Below are 22,499 nucleotides of genomic sequence, written 5' to 3' on the forward strand. Positions count from 1 at the left end.
CTAACAAATATAACTGGAAGCTGGAACCAGAATTATACACAGGGAATTTGGACTCAAACATTGATTTAACAGCCCTCAACAGTTGTTGATTCTTGTTCAACTTTGTATCTATGATTCAGTATTTTCCAGCCAGCAAATATTTATGTGTACTCTCTCCTGAATTACATACTTATTGAACTGTTTTTTTATCATAGCACTGGGAGACGGTGTGAGCTGAATATATACAAAGTTTCAAAAATTATATTATCTCTCAGAGAAATAAACAGATGATGAATAAAGACCTTTTTTGGACCAAAGACCAAGGAATACAGACCACTGATGTAGACTCTATCAGTGTACTGATGTTAGCAAACACACAAAGATCCCAAGTCACCTTTGGTATATAAGATATGCCATCAGTATATGTTATATGACCATATAACACATAACATGGAGAGAGTTGTTTTTTATGTGGCCATTTACTCACCCCAAATTCCCATGAATATTGCAAAGAACACTGTGGACTCGTTATCAAACAAATGCGAGATCTGCAAAAACAATAACATCACAAAGACTATTTAGTATCAAACGCAATACAAAAAGAGAAATCCCAAGTCTTTTCCCATACCACAATACATACATACCTTTGAAGCCAAACACGTAGTATTTAGTCTCCAATAATCACACACTAGATCACAGAGCGGGCACATGATAATCTGCCCTCCAATCTTAGGGTCACAGATTTCAGTGCTGCAGAGGGGACAGCAAAGTGATTTTAAAAGTGATGTGCTTTTAGGTGACAGAACAACAGTTTACACAGCTTCTCAAATATGGCAGAAGGGACAATAAAGCAGCAATCTCTGTAGTAGGTCAAGTCATGCTTTGAGAAACAGAATCTTTAGAGCTGATCATTTATAGATTTTTCCCTGTAAAGCACTAGGTGAGGGCAGCCATTACATTTGGGTTTTTATCAGAAATATCAATTATCTGCTGCCACCAGGAGACACTCTGAAACAAATGCCAGGGAAATAATAAGAGCAGTTGTTTCAGTTATTATGACATCAAGATGTTTTCTCTGTTTGGGCAATTCAGTTGCACGTACCTGCTTGAGTTAGTATCCATGGATAATAAGCCGTAAATGAAACAAGCTAAGCCAACGACAGCCGCAAAGGACAGCATTTCCGTGTAAAATCCAAGAAAGACAAAATACATGCCAATCTTCTCTCCATAATAATCCCTATGAAAGAAGGTAAAAAATAGTATCAAAGTTTAAGAGAAAGATACAATCCAGAGACCCTTGGTTTTGTTTTCAGAAGAGACATGTATTCCTGGCTCCACTGCTTTCTAGCCCTGTCATTTTGGTAGAGTTACTAAACTTTCTGAACTCTGGTTTCCACGTCCTAAAACATAAGACGATGCTTATCCAAAGAAGTGGTGCAAGGACCAAAAGAGTTAACACATATAAATAGGAAGCCAACTGAATGTAAGTTAACTTTTAATTTTGAAATAATAAGGATAAATTTGAAAAGCTTCCAATGTTTCAGGAGACTTTAATGTACTAAAATGTAGAACATTCTGCGATGTAACTTCTAGCAATTAACAAATCAAAATCACATTCCTAATCTGCAGGGAGTTTCGCTTTATTTCTCTTTCTAATATAGAAGAAGGTACTCTCACCACATTCATCAAGAGTGGTTATATGTATAAAGTTGCATCTCCCTCCCATTTTGGATCTCTGATAGATGTTTATAGAATTGTGATAGAGGTAGCAAACTAAGGAATTAAAAAGGGCTGCTTAAGAAAAATTCCATAAAGGGGAGCCTGGGTGGTTCAGTCGGTTAAGCATCCGACTTTGAGGTCATGATCTCTCAATTCATCAGGTAAAGCCCTGGGTCGGGCTCTGCACTGAGAGCCTACTTTGGATTCTGTCTCCCTCTCTCTCTTTCTCAAAAATAAATAAACATTTAAAAAAAGGTCCATAAAATATGCAATTCAGCTCTTGCTTTACAAAGAGTTGAAAAATTATAGCATTACTTGTCACAAATGTTCAAGTCTTAAAACCAAGTTTTGTTTTGTTTGTTTTAATTTTAACTTTGCATTTTTTCCTTCCAAGATTTTACTTAAATTCAAGCTAGTTAAGATATGGTGGAATATTGGTTTCAGGAGTAGAATCCAGTGATGAATCACTTACAGATGATACTCAGTCCCTAACCCACCAAGTGCCCTTCTTAATGTCCATCATCCACTTAGTCCATCCCTCAACCACCTCCCCTCCAGCAGCCCTGTTTGTTGTCTACATTCAAGAGTCTCTGATGGTTGATGCATGCTCAGAAAAAAGGCAACTAGGAACATAAAGGTACAAACTTAATTTCCTAATATTTATTTTTTTTATTTTTATTTTTTTAAATTTTTTTTCAACGTTTTTTATTTATTTTTGGGACAGAGAGAGACAGAGCATGAACGGGGGAGGGGCAGAGAGAGAGGGAGACACAGAATCGGAAACAGGCTCCAGGCTCCAAGCCATCAGCCCAGAGCCTGACGCGGGGCTCGAACTCACGGACCGCGAGATCGTGACCTGGCTGAAGTCAGACGCTTAACCGACTGCGCCACCCAGGCGCCCCGATTTCCTAATATTTAAATATTTTCTCATATTCAATACTAATTTTATTGAACCTCATATTCTTCAGTTTTCAAAATTCCTAATCTCTTCTAATTAAATAGGCATCTTTATGCTTATACCATTTTTCATTATTTTCACTGATTATAAACATTTTGCACTGTTGTTTTCTCTTGTTCTGCTCCTCAAATCACTACAAACTTGAAGTTAAATTATAATCCCATCTTCTTCCCTTGTTAATTTGCCACTCACAACTTCCTTAGTTTAGGATACATGAACTCGTTTTTTCTTTTTTCTTTTTGTTTGCTGAAAAATATAGCAATTACTGCAATACTGCATAACATCAAACTCTTTTAATAAAGGATAAAAATATTTGATTTTGTGGAATTTACTATTTACCATATCTATTTCCACTTGATGTTTTAAAAATTACAAAACCAATAATTTTTTGAAGTTAAGACATCAATATTACTGCTACAGATTTAACCTAAAATTGTTTGGGAATTCATAAAGAAACCAGTTCAACAACCTATTTTTTTTTAATTTTTTGTTTTTAAAGTTTATTTTTGAGACAGAGAGAGACAGAGCATGAACAGGGGAGGGGCAGAGAGAGAGGGAGACACAGAATCGAAGCAGCCTCCAGACTCTGAGCCATCAGCCCAGAGCCCGATGCGGGGCTTGAACTCACGGACCACGAGATCGTGACCTGAGCTGAAGTTGGAGCTTAACCGACTGAGCCACCCAGGCGCCCCACAACAACCTATTTTTAAAGAACTACATTTTTCTTACTTTCAAATATCAAGAATCTTATTCCTTGAGAATGAAAAAAAAAGGCTTCAAGAACTCTAGACCTTTATTTGTATTAAAAAAATTCTTTAAAATTTATAGAAATTTTCAGATGAGGATTTATTATATATGGAGTCATAGAAATTATTTTACTAAACCATGGATTTGGGAAGCTTAACAATCAGATTAACAACTAAACCATCTCCTAAGAGTGTAAAAAAGCAAAAAACATATCTTAGATGTATATTATGGTAAAAATGTACACAGTATTGAAGTAACATTTAAGGGGCGCCTGGGTGGCTCAGTCGGTTAAGCGTCCGACTTCAGCTCAGGTCATGACCTCACAGTCTGTGAGCTTGAGCCCCGCACCGGGCTCCGCGCTGACAGCTCAGAGCCTGGAGCCTGTTTCCGATTCTGTGTCTCCCTCTCTCTCCGTCCCTCCCCTGCTCACACTCTGTCTCTGTCTCTCTCTCTCAAAAATAAATAAACATTAAAAAAAATTTTTGAAATAACATTTAAGATGTTAAATTATCTCACTATTCATAACAATTAAATGAGAGAAATCTAATAACATGAGACACTCTATAAAGACTCAAATATAAAGGGAACTCTTTTTTTAAGTACTTATTTTTAGAAAAATGTGCCTTATATTCACACTTAGGGCATTTCTTAACCTGTTTTACTTACTAGACTTTGAACACATCTGTGGCCCCATATCATCTAAATAGCACATGACAGGTAGAAGACATTCATTGTGAGATTTTGTGAGAAAGCATTGGTCTAATATTGGATTCCCAAGACTTAGTCTGAGACACAGCAAATAATCAAAAGAATGATGATCAAATTTAACTGAATATAGGCTTGAGGAATGGACAAACAAATGCAAACATTTGATCTAAAGTGATTCATTAAAAAAAATAAAAATACAGTGATTCATTTTTATAGTGAGTTAATGAACATCTGAGACACTTAGCTGTTACATTTAATAGCATTTTAATAGCACCATTGTATTTACTGTAAATATACTTATATTCTAAGCTATTTACTATATAGCTACATATCAAGTATTAAGCCACTCAAAACAGGGGTTATCGAAAGAAAAAATATAGAGAGCTCTTAAATTGGCAAGATAAAATAGGATTGGAGGGCATATAAAAATAAAGACTGGGGGTGCCTCGGTGGCTCTAGTCAGTAAAGCATACGACCTCAGCTCAGGTCATGATCTCATGGTTTGTGAGTTCAACCCCACATCAGGCTCTGTGCTGACAGCTCAGAGCCTGGAGCCTGCTTTGGATCCTGTGTCTCTCCCTCTCTCTGCCCCTCCCATGCTCATGTTCTGTCTCTGTCTCTCAATAACAAATAAATGTTACCAAAAAATTAAAATTGAAGACTGATAATCCAATGATAGCAACCTTGGTATTCCCATTGTTTTCTTTGAAAATATAATCTAATATGACAAAATGGTAAGTCCCCAAAAGACAGCAAAACTATTTACAAATATTTCAATATGGAACTTAAGTTTCGTGTAGAGGTAACACGGAATATGTGAAATCCAGAAAATCGGACTCCTAAATTCTAAATCTCTCCCTAGAGGCACCTGGGTGGCTCAGTTGGTTAAGTGTCTGACTCTTGATTTCAGCTCAGGTCATGATCAAGCCTTGCTTTGGGCTCTTCATGGACAGCATGGAGCCTGCTACCCTGCTTGGGATTTTCTCTCTCTCTCTCTCTCTCTCTCTCCCCCTCCCTCCTTCCTTCTCTTCCCCTCCCCCACTTAAGTGCATGTGCAAGTACTCTCTCAAACTTTTAAATAAATAAATAAATAAATAAATAAATAAATAAACAAACAAATAAATAGACAATCTCTTTCTAGCCATCCGAAGTCATTATGTCTTTTTTTTTCTAATCTTCCACACCCAGCCATCTACAAAGTGCAATAAATTTTGCCACAAAAATCTTTTGTTAATCCATAGTCTCCCCTATTTTCTATTAGCAATACCTTGGATATGATTGTCAGTACCTGTCACTGAAAATTTGTAATAGCCTCCTTACTTCCCTGACTTCAGTCTTGCATCCCTCTCAACTGTCTCCTTATTTCCAATGTAGTGATGGTCTTAAAGCAAAAAACTGAACCTGCCCTCTTCCTCCTTCAATGGTTTTATCCCTTCTTTTAGCAGTGTCCTGCATGACATTGCTGATAAACATTCAGTTTCACCTGCTTCTACTCCTACACGAAGAACTAAATGTGCAATGTTCTTTCTTAGCCCAGCACTCTGTACTTCTCTCTGTCTGAGACATTCTTACCCCCACTTGCTTACTTAGCAACTTGCTACTTACCTTTCAAGAGGCAGCTCAAGAATCAGTGCTGTGAAATTTTCCCTGAGCTTGTCATAAAAGTGGGTGCTTTTTCCTCTATGCTGTTCTTCCATGAGTATCATTCTGTTATAATTATACGTTTCTGTGTCTTCCTGGGAATATATTCATATTAGGAAATGATGTTCTGATTATCTTTGTAGCCCTATTCTCTTGCTTGATATCCAGTGATGTTTAATAAATGCTCACTAAGGGAATTTGTGTGGAGCACCTGGGTGGCTCAGTCAATTAAGTGTATGACTCTTGATTTCGGTTCAGGTCATGATCTCACAGTTCGTGGGTTCAAGCTCCGTGCTGACGGTACAGAGCCTGCCTGGGATTCTCGCTCTCCCTCTCTCTGCCCCTCTCCTGCTCTCTCTTTCTCAAAAATAGTAACTTAAAAAATTAAAGGAATTTGTGCATTGTAATCATGCATCTCTGGACAATTCCCTTCTCTTCTTAAGGATGTTTTTATTTTTATCCTCTTGCTATCAAGTGCCATCAAATCTCTAAAACTTTTCCTAAAAACCATAAAGTCAACAAGGAGAGGAAATAAAACCACACCTGATACAGGCCTTCAGCATCATGACAAAGAACACCATGATCATCAAATTACCTATAGGTAAAAAAATAAACCCATATCCAACAGACCACCTGCCACTTGCTGCCACAAATCTGAAGCACCAAAGAGCAGTGAAGATGATGCTTAGGAAATTCTAATTAAAAAAAAAAAAAACGTAAAGTAAGGTGGAGACATTAGACAAATACACACAAAATCACTCGCTGGGGGGACAAAACTAAATCAACACTGAACCTATCTGCGACACGGCAATTCACAGTCCTGGGCAAAAGGAGGGGACCTGAAAATAAGCAACAGCTGGAAGAGTCTGTCTCAGAGAAGCGATATTTGGGGGTAAGAATCAGCTATAAAGGGTGGTACTTCTTAAAGCTGTTGCAGTAAAGAGAAAGAAAATAAGAGAGGTAGTTAGGATCCTGTAGAAATGAGGGAAATAGCACATGGTAAGCACACACCATCACCCATAAAAGAAATGCATGGAGTAGGAAAGAACTAGGAGAAGAGTGCCCTCTAATGCTAGAAACTCTTTATGTGCATTAAATATAGACAGACAAGGGGCGCCTGGGTGGCGCAGTCGGTTAAGCGTCCGACTTCAGCCAGGTCACGATCTCGCGGTCCGTGAGTTCGAGCCCCGCGTCGGGCTCTGGGCTGATGGCTCAGAGCCTGGAGCCTGTTTCCGATTCTGTGTCTCCCTCTCTCTCTGCCCCTCCCCCGTTCATGCTCTGTCTCTCTCTGTCCCAAAAATAAATAAACGTTGAAAAAAAAAATTTTAAATATAGACAGACAAAAGCAGACCATAGCCATACAAATCTATGTTACAAAAACTGAAAATGTTAAACAAATAATTTCAGCTAATGAATATTCTCCCAAAAGAACAAAATAAATAGTGTAATAAAGCACTACAAACTGAATTCAAATGTCCTCAAATAAATATTTGAAGATATAAGAAAATACCAGAAATAGAAAATTAACAGTGGGAGGAAATGGAATAAATAGAGGAAACTCCATAAAGAGAGGAAAAAGTAAAATCATATACTGTAATATCAGAATTGATGCTGAAATTATGAGGTATTCAAGAGAGAGAAGAAAGGGAGGGTTCAGTGAAAATCTAATAAAGGATGATAAGAAAAACAGGAAACCTTTCAAAAGTATGAAAATAACACGCAGAAGTAAACAGAATCTCAGAGAAATTACTTGATATGAAGACAGGCAAAAAAGACCAAACATACAACGAATTGGAATCCAAAGAAAATTAAAATACTTGAAAAGAACTAACGTTTTAGAACTATAACCCAAGAACATTTTCCAGAAACACACACACAAACACACACAAAAAAACAAAAATAGAAGGTACGCATTAAAGGATCCAGGAGGAACCAGGAAAAACTGACTTAGAATAATCAACTCCAAAACATAACATGTTAAAACAGTCAAACTTTAAAACAAACAAGCAAAAGGGGCGCCTGGGTGGCTCAGTTGGTTGAGCATCCGACTTCGGCTCAGGTCATGATCTCACGGTTTGTGAGTTCAAGCCCCGCATCGGGCTCTGTGCTGACAGCTCAGGGCATGGTCGGATTCCGTGTCTCCCTCTCTCCCTGCCCCTCCCCTGCTCACACTCTGTCTCTGTCTCTGTCTCTGTCTCTGTCTCTGTCTCTCTCTCAAGAATAAAGAAACATTAAAAAAAAAAAAAAAAGAAACTCTCGAAGCTTCCTAGCAAAATGATAAAGCAATGGACAAGGCCAAAATAATGTTCTACTTATGAGGACACACTGGAAACATTCCACAAGGCAAGGACACCCACTATCCATTACTATTTAAGATGTTCTGGAATTACTAGCCAATGCAACTGAACAAAAGAAAATAACTGGAGATCTAACAATTGGTAAAGAAAAAGTAAACTCCTTCTACTTAAAAACGACATGGCAGGGTGCCTGGGTGGCTCAATCAGTTAAGTGTCCAAGTATTGATTTTGACTCAGGTCATGATCTCAAGGTTCTGAGATCAAGCCAGAGTCAAGCTCTGAGATGGATGTGAGTGGAGCCGACTTAAGATTCTTTCCCTCTCCTTCCTCCCCTCCTCCACTCACTCTCACATGTGCTCTCTCTCTTTCTCTCTTTCTCTCTCTCTCTCTCTCTCTCAAAAAAAAAAATGACATAGGAATATACCTGGATAACCTTAAAGAATCAATGATAAAACTGGTTCAATGAAAAATTAAGGCATCAGAATATAAAATTATGATGCAAAAATTATAGCATTCAATATGTAAATAATAACAAGTTAAAAGATATATTATAAGAGAATACATAATTTATAAAGCAACAAAAGTATAGAATACTTCAGATTAAATTCAGGACAGTTTCCTAATGTAATCAAAGAAAAGTCTGTAACACTCTTGAAAAAGCCAAAAGTAGGTTTGGACAAAGACCTATCTTTTCCTTCACATGGCTTTTCCTTGGTTAGAATGACTGAATTATCACCAAGCTATCAGGCCAGTCTAAGTTAAACTATAAACTTCATGTGATCCCTTATAAATACCAGTGATCTTTTTCTTTTTAGTAAAGCACTAGACAAGTTGATAATAAAGTTTATATGGAGGAATAAACATGCAGAATGTACAAAGAAACACTGAGAGTAAAAGCCATGATGAGGTTTATTAGCCCAAACAGACTTTAAAACATACTCAAAGACAGTACGTAGTAAAACATACTACAGCCAAAGTGCTATAATTAAAACAGCCTGGTACTGATGCATGAGTAGTTAGCTAGATCAAAGGAATAAAACAGGACATTCAGATAAACTCAACTGCATATAGAAATCTAGTATAAGATGAAGGGAGTACCAGGGTGCCTGGGTGGTTCAGTTGGTTAAGCATCCAACTCTTTTTTTTTTTTTTTTTTTTAATGTTATTTATTTTTTGAAAGAGAGACAGAGCACTAGTCAGGGAAGGGCAAAGAGAGAGGAAGACAGAATTCAAAGCAGGCTCCAGACTCTGAGTTGTCAGTACAGAGCCTGACTCAGGGCTCAAACTCACAAGCTGTGAGATCATGACCTGAGCCAAAGTCAGATGCTTGATTTTGGCTCAAGTCATGATCTCATGGTTTGTGAGTACGAGCCCCAAGTTGGGCTCCACGCGGACAACCCAGAGCCTGCTTAGGATCTCTCTCTCCCTCTATCTGCCCCTCCCTCTCTCTCGCTCTCAAAATAAATAATTTTTTTTAAAAGAAACTTGAAGATACGTGGCACCTGGTGACTCAGTTGAGCGTCGGACTTCCGCTCAGGTCATGATCTCACAATTCGTGAGTTTGGGCCCACTGCCATCAGCACAGAGCCTGCTTTGTGTCCTCTGTCCTCCTCTCTCTCTGTGCCCCTCCCCCTCTCACACTCCCTCTCAAAAATAAATCAAACATTATTAAAAAAAACCTTGAAGATATAGGTCATACCTCAAATTACTGCAACATCAATAAACTTAATAAATGGTGTTGGGACAAGTAGATAAAATTAGATATACTCCTCACAAAATATGTCAGAATAAATTTTAAATGGATCAGGAATCTAAACGTTAAAATTGAAACTATTCAAGTAAAACAAATGGAGGTGAAATCATCTATATCTTGAGTGTATAGAAAGGCATTCTGTCTCTAAAAATCCAAATGTAATAAAAATTTTGATAAACTTGACTTCATGAAAAAATGAGAAAATACTTCTACATAGCAAGAACCAAACAAAGTTAAAAAAAAAAAAACCCATAAGCAAAGTCAAAATGCAAATGGAAAACTTGAAGAAAATACTAAGAATACATACTACAGATAAAGGGTAATAAAACCTCAGTATATTAAAAACTTAAAAACATTGAGAAAGAAGGCAAAAATCCTATAGAAAAAAATAGACAAAAGATATGAATATACTATTCATTTAAAAAGCTACAAAACTATCCCTTAACATACAAAACGATGTTCAATTGTGTACATAATAAGGGAAGTACAGATTAAAGCTACACTAAAACACTGCTTCCCACCAGTCAGCTGGCAAGAATTAGAAAACTTAATCGTGCACTCTGCACTTCCATATACTGTTGGTGGGAATTCCCAATGGTCCAGTCCCAGTGAAGGGAAATTTGGCGATATGTAACACAACTACATACGCACTTACCCTGCAACCCAACAATCTCATACATACGGATTTACCCTGAAAACACACTCTCAACAATACAAAGGGGCGCCTGGGTGGCGCAGTCGGTTCAGCGTCCGACTTCAGCCAGGTCACGATCTCGCGGTCTGTGAGTTCGAGCCCCGCGTCGGGCTCTGGGCTGATGGCTCAGAGCCTGGAACCTGTTTCTGATTCTGTGTCTCCCTCTCTCTCTGCCCCTCGCCCGTTCATGCTCTGTCTCTCTCTGTCCCAAAAATAAATAAACGTTGAAAAAAAAAATTAAAAAAAAAAAACAATACAAAAATACACAGGTACATTTTTACTCATGGAAACACTTTGTAATCATGAAATCCGGGAGGCTACCTCAATGTCCAAGTACACATAATGGTGTACCAGAAAGCTGAAAAATGGATGAGGGTGGCTCAATGAATGCATATGGATTGATCTTCAGACTGTATTAAGTGAAAATAGCAAATTGTTGAAGAGTCTATATAGAATGCCACTTAAAAATGAAAAAGAAAGTTCAGAAAATACGTATATCTGCTTCTTTTCATAAAGATAAATCAGAAAATGGAGAAGTTGGCCAGTTATAAGGGAAAATATATAAGAAAAGAGGGCAAGGAATGGGATGAAAGGGATCAGGGATAGAGTGCCACTTCCCTGGGTTTTCACTAAAACTGAAAACAAACTGAAATAAATCTCATGTGTGAAGTGAGTGGGGTAGAGTTCTGGTGAGGAAAAAGGAGCAATGTTATAAAGACATAGGATCCAGCTCCCAGGGCTCCTGATGGAAGTTGGGTAAAAGGATGCTGAGTGACAGCAATTAAACAAGGAAGGAATAATACAGTTGGAAATTCACGTTGCAACCAAAACAGTGAATATTGGTTCAGGTGAGAACCATTCTATATGCTGTGTCTAGGGAGAAATTTTAATGAGTAGCCGAACTTCCCCACAGATTGTTTATTACTAAGCAGAGTGAAAACAGTGGAGAAATCAAACAAGATTTGTAGCTGGATAGTCAAAATTCATATAAAAAATGAGGGACTTATTAGAAGCAAGGAAGAAAACATAAACTATAGAGTTGAGAAACAGGATCACACTTTGGATGACCAAAGTTGTCATAAACAACCCGGGGCTCCACGGAGCTGAATGTCATCTCAGAAGAAGCTGTTCATAGCCGGCTGTTGGTGTCTCTAAAGTCACGGGAGGGGGCCAGTGGGGCTGGGACCCAGGTCTCTGAGAAGGAGGTCCTGGCAGGCTCGTGCTGGGACCTCAGAGCAGGTCAGACGGGGTCGGGTCTGCAAGGGTCGGGAAAACTGTACGCGATGTGCAGCCTCAGCAACAGGAAGGCACTGCCCCATCCAGGACTAGGAGCGTTGTTGGGGAATCGCTCGCTCACAGGAAGCAAACGGGAAACCCACAAAAAACAACAGAAACAGATCCTTGTTTCCTCCTCCAGTGCTTCCTGCTGGCAGAGTCCCAGTGAGCCAAGTGGCAACGTATACTCGTGATTTTGAGAGTTCCAGCCTCAATTTCATGAAGCAGCTGAGGAACCACAGCTTAAGGACTGGTACACCGTACCAATGAGATCACGTCGCGTTGGTTGACGAATCCACTATTCAACTGCCACTTCCTACCTGTACAACTGCAGGCCTTGGCCCCCCCGTCTCCCGCGTCATTTCCTTTCCGGCGTCCCCGGAGTCCCCCAGATATGTCTCACATATACTGGGAATATCTTTGGGGGTCAGAGTCCAACACCGTTTCCAGGCCACTGTGTAAGGACTCCAGCTCCTCCAGGCCAACGGTGCTCATCTCTCCAAGGAGGAATCCACCAAACCCTAGCTCACCCTCTATCCCAGAAAGTTAATCCTTTAAGAGGAGTGGTGTTTCTTTCTTTTTGTTTTTTAATCAAATTGATTGGGGTGCATACACCTAAGCGCATAATTTGGTAAGTTCAGACGCATGCGCTCAGGTAACCACCACCAGAGTCAACACATAGAGCGTTTCCATCATCTCAGATGATGGAACCTAAGGTTCCCTTAGGGTCCTTTGCATCTAACCCTTTCCCCAAACCCCAGATCTGGGCAACCACTACTGTCATTTAGGTCCCTATAGTTTTGCCTCTTCCAGAATGTTTTATAAATGGAAACCTAAGACTATGCAGCCTTCCATGGCCTGCTTCTTTTCCTTAGCGTAATGCTTTTAAGATTCATCCTTTGATGTTGCATCTATCTGTAATTTCTCTCAGAGGAAAAAAACAAAAAACAAAAAACCATTCTATGAATATATGATAATTTGTTTATCCATTTACCCATTGGCGGGCCTTTGGTTATTTCTAGTTTTTTCTTACTATGCAATAATCTGCTATAAACATTCAATCGGTGGTGTTTCTGTGGACATATATGCTCCATTTGTCATGGGCATAGACTTAGTAGCGGAATTGCCTGGTCATACACAAAGTACGTATTTAACTTGATGAGAAAGTGTCAATTTTTTTTATACAGTTGCTACTCCATTTGGCATTCTAGCAGCACTTTGAGTCTTCAAGTTGTTCCACACCCCTGTCAGCTCTTTTTGTTGCCAATCTTTTAGATTTTAGCTATTATAGTGGGTGGTGTGGTGGTATCTCAATGGCAAACATTTTAACTCTTATTCCTCTAGTGAACACAGATGTTATGCATCTTTTGATGTACTAATCGGCCATCCATAAATATCTTTCTTTGGTGCAGTATCTGTTATAATCTTTTGTCCATTTTTAGAGATTTTGTCTCATTATTGAATTCTAAGAGTTCCTTCAATATTCTAGATGTCCTTTACTGATAGGTGTGTTGCAAGTATTTTCTCCAGTCTGTGGTTTGCCTTTTTATTTTTAGAACGGTGTCTTTTAGAGAGCAGACATTTTCAATGTTAATTAAATCCAATTTATGAATTTTTAAATTGGGCTTTTTATGTCTTTTGTGAAAAGTCCATGCCTAATCTCAGGCCATATGAGTTTTTCTCCTAAATATTCTTCTAGAAGTTTTGTATTTTTAGCCCTAACACTAAGTTCCCTGATCCATTCAAGTTAGTTTAAATTTCTGTATAGGAAAGGATCAAGATTCATGTTTTGCATGTGGCCGACTTCGGCTCAGGTCATGATTTCACTGCTCCTGAGTTCAAGCCCCGTGTTGGGCTCTGGGCTGACAGCTCAGAGCGTGGAGCCTGCTTCGGATTCTGTATCTCCCTCTCTCTCTGCCCCTTTCCCAAACCTGCTCTTTCTCTCTCTCTCTCTCAAAATTAAATAAACAATAAAAATTTTTTAAATAAATAAATAAAAATATTATTTCACTATTGAATCAGAAAAGGCAGTATAACTTGCTATAAATTATAAGTTATTATAAGAAAATGAAAAACTTAAAAGTTCTTAAATTTCAGCTAGACACTGTCATCTGATTAAATACTTGAGCTTCCACTTTGTTGTAAAAGGAAATTAGCAAGAGCTAACGAAGTATTACAGCTACATTGGCACTAACCCAAGATGTAATGTGTTTGTGTGTATCTAGGGTTATAAATACAAACCTTTGGGGAATACTCATAGCAGAAACACCTGTTGATAGTTTTAAAATGTCAAATGAATACATATTTTAAATATATTTTGAACAATGTAAAACTATGTAAACCTTCATTCTGATGACTTTGCTTCTTTGAAAATATGCTATGAAAACATCCTCCAAGGGCACAATGTCTGAAAACTGTTCTTAGCAACACGTTTGTAACAGTGAAAAATCTGGGACATCCTGTTTTTCAATTAAAAACCGGATAAATGAATTATGCAAAATTTACAATATGGCACTCTGTGTTCTCTTAAAAAGCATGAGATAGAACTGTATGTATTCACAGGAGGAGTACCAATAATATATTATTTAGTGCAAACACAAAATTGCAGCTGAAAGGTAAATAAAGATGTCATTGTTTTTTCTAAGGAAAAAATATGATTGTGTATGCATTTTATTATGCACATAAAAATAGAACTGAATGGATATACCAAATCAACAGCAGTCACTTCTGCAAAGTTCAATAGAGGTAGAATTTCACTTAAAACTCTGCACATCTTGGGGTGCCTGGGTGGCTCAGTCAACTGAGTATCCGACTCTTGGTTTTGGTTCAGGTCATAATCTCGCAGTTTGTGGGCTTGAGCCCTGCATGGAGCTCTGTGCTGGCAGTGCAGAGCCTGCTTGGGATTTTCTCTCTGCCTCTCTCTCTGAAACTACCCTGCTTATGCTCGCACACATCTGCATGCATGGTCTCTCAAAATTAAACTTTAAAAAAAAAAAAAAAGCTTTGCACATCTGTTTATTATTTGAATTTTTGATAAACGTGTGCTACTTTCATCATTTAAAAAATGAAATGACCATTATTCAAAACAATTAAAACATCCATCGAATAAAGAGTTCAGATAATGATTTACCAAAGGTACCAGCTCATATATGCTATCTGCCTTTCATTTATTCTTAAAAATTTCCCTTCTTATTTGCCTTAAACAAACCTGTTGAGATAATCGTTCACCTGTTTGGATGTATGCATCCAAATCAGTCTCATAAAAAGGATACTGTGATGTTGTGCAAACACAGTACTACAAATATAAATCACTGAGTAAAAAACAGGGTCTGTAACAACCAGGGGTCTAATCTGATCGTTCCTTTACTGAAATCATAGCAGGAGTCTCCTAACATCCCCTATGTATGTAGTATTGTTATGGTGCAAAGCAGGAACTTGCTACTGCAGTCTTCTTGCTTAGCCAATGAAACCGTCTAAAGAATTGAGGTCACAGGACAAACGCCTTCCCAGATCTCTGAGATCTACACATGCACACACACACAGACGTTCATACACAACCTTTCTGCTATCTTCTAAATTCCTGAACTCAGAGAAAAACAAAACAAAACAAAACAAAGCTAATATGTATTAAGCACTAAGTGCTACCCCTGTGCTAAAAAATATACATTATCTCATTTTATTATTAAGTAGCCTCATAAGGAAAGCACCACTGTTATTCCCATTTTACTGATGAGCCTCACAGAAGTTAAATAATTTGACCAACTTGGATCTGAACCCAGCCCACCCTACACACCAAGGCCCAACCTCTGAACTACTGAGCTACTTCTGTATGGTGATGAAGCGCATTCCACCGACAGCATTCTGCTCACAAATGAATGACTAAGTGATAGTGTGGGTACAAAACTGGGGACATGTGACATGTGGTGGGTGAAAACAGTGGTGAAAAGAATGGAATATGATACCACTGTGAATAAAAATCACATCATCAAGTTTTAATCCGTTTGATAGTGTTTAACAAGGAACTTACCTAATCAAATCTAAAGGCTGCTCCTTGTAAAAATAGGAAAACCGAGCCCAATTCTGGCAAAGTGTGTACCTCTCGTTGACAGGGTTAGGAGGTTCTGATGGCTTCCAATATTGACCCTACAGATAGTCAAAATGAAAGTACTTGAATGACAGAGCAAAAGATGAGGGTGAAGCAAATAAACACTGTTTTATAGGAAGTTTAGTGAATGAATCAAATGTTCTCTTTAACTTTTAGATTTGGATTTTCATATCCCATTGATGTGCAATTATCTCCCGAAAACTACAATAAACGATGACACAAGGGATTCATTAAATTCTCGCACCCAGTTATTTAAAAATACAAGTTAAAGTCTGAACCTTTGGCTTTCCTCAAGCTGCTCTTTCACGTCGAAAGCCCTTTCTTTACTCAAATTATACTAGAATAGTCACAGCTCAGGGATTAATATAACTATGTAACTGGCTGGGACATTAGAAATAGGCTAACACTTTTACTTCACATATAGAAAAATTAGACCCAAGCAACGTCCAGTGAATGATCCAAAGTCATCCTGCTATGACAGGAATCTCCTCCAGAAAACTCATCTGGTCCTCACTGGCAATCACTGCCACCATTTCCCAGAAAACTTGAAATATGTATCACAAACTTTACACCAAAGAACCTCAGTATTGTTTCATGCCTAAGATTTTCCCCATTGTTACCTACTGAATAGCTTTATTAATACCCCTTCACAACAGAGCAGAATACTAGTGCTGTCTACACATGGCAGTTCAACACATTCTTTCAACTGCTGGTCCAGACAAATGAACTGCTAGAGACAGCATGAATGAATATCCAATCTAAATTAAGCACATGTGAAAATCTCTATGTGATAAGATAGAAGATTTTCTATCACGTAGATTCCGTCTTGTTTTCTTCTTCTGTCACTAATCCTACTGAATCTTGAGAAACAAAATAATAAAAAGGCAGCCTATTTGGGTATCTTGAAAAACCATTCTTTAAAGCACATAAGGGAAAATCTAGCACCTAAACTTACATTCAGGATAGAAAACAAAGAAAAAAAAGTAGAATTAATGGTAAGTTACATCTATCTCTAACAGCTAAGGTTTCTAGTGATCATAAAGCACCCTGCTTGCTGGAAGGTTTGATTTATGGATTAAAGTTGCTGCTGACTGAGGATATTAGTTTGGTTTAATGACCTGGTAATAGTAAAAAGGGAATGAATGCCCTAAAAAGAAATAATTCTCAAAATCTTCAAAAGGACTTCTTTTCTGTGAAAACTGACAGAGAATGCATTGTGAAATGTTTTATTAACCCACCATATATATCTCTCTCTACTAAATGGCCATGGCTTTTATTTTGAATCTATAATCACCTAGAAATTCTTTTGCCCAAGGGGGAAAAATGTGTGTACAGGCAGAGGGAGAGGTGGGGAAGGAGGATGATTTCTCTAACACTTAAATTAAATTCACCTGAATTGATACTCCTGTTAAACACTGCCACCCATTTAGGGCACCTGGATGGCTTAGTCAGAGAAGCAGCTGACTTCGGCTCAGGTCATGATCTCACGGTTTGTGGGTTTGGGCCCCATGTCAGGCTCTGTGCGGACAGCTTGGAACCTGGAACCTGCTTTGGATTCTGTCTCCCTCTCTCTCTGCCCCTCCCCCACTTGCACTTTGTCTCTCTTTCTCTCTCTTAAAAATAAACATTAAAATAATAATAATAATAAAAAAAACCTGTCACCCATTTAGGAAAATTCCGTTTAATCAGCTTGACAGTTGTTGAAGAGACCCAGTTCATTAAAAGGCATCTCACCTTACAGAGAAATCATTTGTGAAAGGAAGAATCAAATCGATGTAGCAAACTTCACTGTCTTATTTTAACAAATTGCCACAGCCACCCCAATCTTCAGCAATCAGTTTCCAGCTGTCCAGAAGCAAGACCCTCCACCAGCAAGATTATAATTCGCTGAAGGCTCAGATGATGGTTAGCATTTTTAGCAATAAATTATTTTTTTAATTAAGGTGTACATTGTTCTTTTTTAGACATAATGCTATTGCGCACTTAACAGACTACAGTATTGTGTAAACAATTTTATATATGCAGTGGGAAACCAAAAAACTCATGTCTCAAAAAAACAAGACATGAGGGGCACCTAGGTGGCTCAGTTGGTTAAGCATCCGACTTCGGCTCAGGTCATGATCTCGTGGTCTGTGGGTTTAAGCCCTGCATCGAGCTCTGTGCGGACAGCTCAGAGCCTGGAGCCTGCTTTGGATTCTGTGTCTCCCTCTCTCTCTGCCCCTCCCTCACTCGCACTCAGTCTCTCTCTCACTCTCTCAAAAATAAATAATCATTAAAAAAATTTTTTAAAATAAATAAGAAACATGAAATACACAAATGTTGTTGGAAAAATGGTACCAATGGACTTTTTCAACACAGGGTTGCCACAAACCTTCAATTTGTAAAAACACACACACACACACACACACACACACACACACACAAGAAAATGCCTGTCATTAAAATCAATTATGTATCTAATAAATGAACACATTAATGCACATAATTCAAGTCCTTTATGGATTCAAAACTTTATAAATTAGAAAAGATCTGATGGAGATAGAAATTTCCACATATTCTGTAATGTTCTTTTAATGAAACCACTATTTTCAATATGAGTTCTAAAGAAAATTCACACACAAATGTAATATTTTTTTAAAATAAATTTCCATTAAAACCTCAATGTAAAGATGTATAAACTATGTGCTTCAGCATAGCTGTTAAAGTTCTCAGCTTGGAACTAGGGAGTTTGAGGGATTTTCCCAACATGAGAAAGAATTAAGCAACCTGTCCTAAAGAGGAAGCAAAGGGAAGATTCTCTCTCGCAACAAGGCAACCTCTGAATGTGGGAGAGGAAAAATGGATTCAGGATTTCAAAACCAAGCTTATACTTACATCATGGAGTGGATAGGCAGATGAATAGGTATTAGAAGTTAGCAGTCTTTCAATCCCAAACTTTTTCTTCCCATCTTCTACGCCAAAAGGGCACCGTGAGAGAATATAATAAACCTATGACGTAATTTGAAGTAAGCATTAGACAACACATTTCTGAACTTTATGCTTTCCACATTTTGTTTCCATCACAATTTAACAATGTCCAACTTTGTCTGAATGTAGACACAGGCTCTGAACCTTCCCTTTGTTGTCTGAAGGAAGATGTAGAAGGTGGGGTGGTGTAGTTTGCACACACAAACTCTGCCCCTCCCCTTCCCCACCACGCATGTGTGCACTCTGTCTCAAAATAAATAAATAAATAAACATTAAAAACAAAAAGCAAGAGGGGGAGGAAAACTATTGCAAGAGCGATATCTGCAGACATCTGAAAAGTCAGGCAGAAAGGGTCTTTTCATTCATTCATTCATTCATTCATTTGGGAGAGGCAAGGCAGTTTCAGAGAGCATCTTTCTTTGTGTTAAGGCAGGACTGTTACACCTGCCAGTGTCGGCTTGGGTTAAAGGTACATCAAAGGTAAGGGTCCTGTGGGAGCCAAGTTTAATCAAAATTTGGTCAGTTTAGCTAACAAATACTTTGATGGGTCAGTGCAGATAAATAGTTCAGCTAGCCATTTATCCAACAAAGAGCGGGCATGTGGAAGGCCTGTGTCTGACTCTTATTACCATAAACTAATAACAAAAGGGAGAAATTATAAGGCTAGGTGTGAATCTAAATTTCCCTGGAGCCACAAGGGAAAGGGATTTCCTCCATCTCTCTCAGAGTATTTCTTTAGAGAACTTATAAATTTTTTCTCCATCCCTTTGAGATTTATATAAATCTGTAAAAATCTACTAGATAAGCCTCTTGACAGTTTTACAATGCAGGAGTGTGTTTCTTAAGTTTTCTAGGACCCATCTCTTCTAAATGTAAACGTCAAGAAAGACAGCATCACTACCTCCCTGTCTCTATGGCAGTGTAGCCCGGGCAACTGGCTCCAACTTGTAACTACTCACTTGCCATAGAGGCATGAGAAGCTTAATTTTTTTTCTTGGTATAAAGACAACCAACACAAATGGACACGCCAATGACCAGGAGAATTTAGGATGAACTATGTGGCAAATGGTGCTCTCAAGTCAAATTGGGAGATGGGGGTGGTGGTTATCTATGAATATTCTTTAAGTCATGTGGTGAAGGGCGATCCTTTACAGTTTCCCAGAATAAGAAGAGTGGGCGATTTCTGTAACTGTCCATTTTCCACGACTACAGAACTCAAGTAAAGTTCAACATTGCCAGTATCGATGCAAGAATGGACAAAAAAGATCAAAGCTGTAGAGCACAGCCCAGAAGTAGGCCTATGAATGTATAGATACGTGAGTTATGACAAAGGTAAAAGTGAAAAATGGTGAAAAGGTGAATGTTTTCAGTAATTGTTGCAAACCGATGACCACATATATGGTGGGAAAACTGCACCATGCACAAAAATTAATTCCAGGTGGACAGTAGTCCTCAATGGGGAAAGTAAAGTAATACAACTTCAAAAAAATAATATAGGAAATTAACTTCATGGTCTTGGTGGTAGTTAAAGATTAAGAGCATGATTCATAAAGTAAAGGCTTGAGGAATTGGACTACATTAAAATTAAAAACATCTGTTGAGCAAAAGAAACCATTAGAAAGAGGAAGCAAGAAGTAGGAAAAGATCAGTAAACATATATAATGAACAAAGGGCTCATAAAAGGAATATATAAACAATTCCTACCAATCAACAAGTAAAGAAAAGACCTAATTGAAAAACAGACAAAAGACTTTAGCAGGGACTTCATAAAAGCGCATATCTAAATAAGCAATAAACATATACAAGGAGAATCAATCCCACTTATATCAGTGAAAGGCAAATTAAAACCATAATGATGGAGGCGCCTGGTAGCTCGGTTGAGCGTCGACTTTTGATGTCAGCTCAGGTAATGATCTCAGGGACATGAGATTGAGCACAGCATTGGGTTCTGCACTGAGTGTGGAGTCTGCTTAAGATTCTCTCTCCCTCTGTTCCTCTCCCCCACTCACATGCTTGCTCGCTCTCTCTCAACAAAACAACCATCATGACACATACACAAATAAATTTCAAAACCAAGTAATGAAAATGAATGCACAATAACTCATATAAGAGCTAAATTAATCACACAAATAAACGTTAAGCCAAAGAAGCCATACTCAAAAAAGAATATATACGGCATGATTCCGTTTTTGTGAAGTGTAAAAACAGTGTAATCTTTGCTGTTGGAAGTTAAAGCCCACCTCTACTGAGGATGATGGAATAGTGATTGGAAGGAGGCAGCAGGGTCTCTGGGGGGCTAGCAAAGTCTTCTCCTTGATATGGGTGGTGGTTACATGGCCGTGTTTGTTTTGTGTTGTTTCAGTGTGCTGTACATTTATGACTTGTGGGCCTATCTCTATTCATGTTATGCTACAATTACAAAAGAAAGAAAAAGAAAGCTTTGTAAATACTAGTGTCAAGAATGCTATGGAGCACTGAGCACTCCATCTGTTGTTACTAGGACTCTAAATTAGTACATCTTTTTGTCAAGAGTGATAGTGTAATATAAATATTTTTTAATGTTTATCTTTTTTTATTTTGAGAGAGAGAGAGAGCAGGGGAAGGGCAGAGAGAGGAAGGGAGAGAATCCCAAGTAGGCTCCTTGCTGTCAACACAGAGCCTAATGCAGGGCTTTGATCCCATAAACCATGAGATTGTGACTTGAGCTGAAATCAAGAGTCATATGCTTAACTGACTGAGCCACCCAGGCGCCCCATGTAATATAAAATTTTAAATTATTAACTTATTAAAATTGTTGTGTTTTAATGTTGAATTAATCTAAGGTATTGGCACTCTTTATACAGAAGCAGTAAAAATAAATGGATACTAGTATTTCTATACTTAATCTAGTTCCTAATTTGGTCTGGTTCGCCGGCCTTTTGGTAGCTACTTTTTAACGTAGTAAGTCTATCTAAAGTACTTTACAATTTGCAGAGTGCTTCACACACATTCTTTCATTTGGTTTTGACAGAAATGCCAGTGTTGACCATCATTATCTCTGTTTTAAGAGAGGTTGTTTTATTTAGAGAGCAGCAGAGTTATGACTTGAAACCAGGTCTTCTGATTCCATGTCATAGGCTCTTTACTCCCTTTTTAGAGATTGCCCCTTAGGTTGTAGTTGTGGTGGTGGTGGTGGGTTTTTATTGCCGGGAAGAAAAGGGAGAAAATTTTTAGTTTGTAGGTTCATATTTTTATATGCAAATTCTAGGCATTGTATTATATGTCATATTCCTGTCCGTGAATTAAAAAAAAAAAAAAATGAGAAACTAGAAAAAATGATGATTTCAAAATCCTTAGTCACTGAAGAGTGCTGAACCTAAAAGAAATAAGTCTCAAGTTGGGAAAGGCAGTAAGTGATCATTAAGACCCTGGTGAGGGGCGCCTGGGTGGCGCAGTTGGTTCAGCGTCCGACTTCAGCCAGGTCACGATCTCGCAGTCCGTGAGTTCAAGCCCCACGTCAGGCTCTGGGCTGATGGCTCAGAGCCTGGAGCCTGTTTCCGATTCTGTGTCTCCCTCTCTCTCTGCCCCTCCCCCATTCATGCTCTGTCTCTCTGTCCCAAAAATAAATAAACGTTGAAAAAAAAAAAATTAAAAAAAAAAAAAAAAAAAAAAAAAAA

At 38.2% G+C, this 22,499-nt stretch overlaps 1 protein-coding gene across 6 annotated transcripts in view; it reads right to left on the reverse strand.

Annotated features, from left to right (window-relative positions):
* ANO5 (anoctamin 5) overlaps window positions 1-22,499 on the reverse strand; it is a 91,952-nt gene that overhangs the window by 35,414 nt on the left and 34,039 nt on the right. For all 6 annotated transcript variants that reach the window (XM_040495618.1, XM_040495617.1, XM_040495614.1 and 3 more), the window contains 5 exons: window positions 18,751-18,864; window positions 15,799-15,914; window positions 1,082-1,216; window positions 624-729; window positions 467-527 (listed from right to left, as the gene is read on the reverse strand). In XM_040495618.1, coding sequence (XP_040351552.1) covers window positions 467-527; window positions 624-729; window positions 1,082-1,216; window positions 15,799-15,914; window positions 18,751-18,864 — 532 coding nt within the window. The remainder of the gene's footprint in view (window positions 1-466; window positions 528-623; window positions 730-1,081; window positions 1,217-15,798; window positions 15,915-18,750; window positions 18,865-22,499) is intronic.

Source organism: Herpailurus yagouaroundi, unplaced genomic scaffold (genome assembly GCF_014898765.1).
Source record: "Herpailurus yagouaroundi ecotype Mexico unplaced genomic scaffold, PumYag 187, whole genome shotgun sequence".
NCBI classification, from domain to species: Eukaryota; Metazoa; Chordata; class Mammalia; order Carnivora; family Felidae; genus Herpailurus; species Herpailurus yagouaroundi.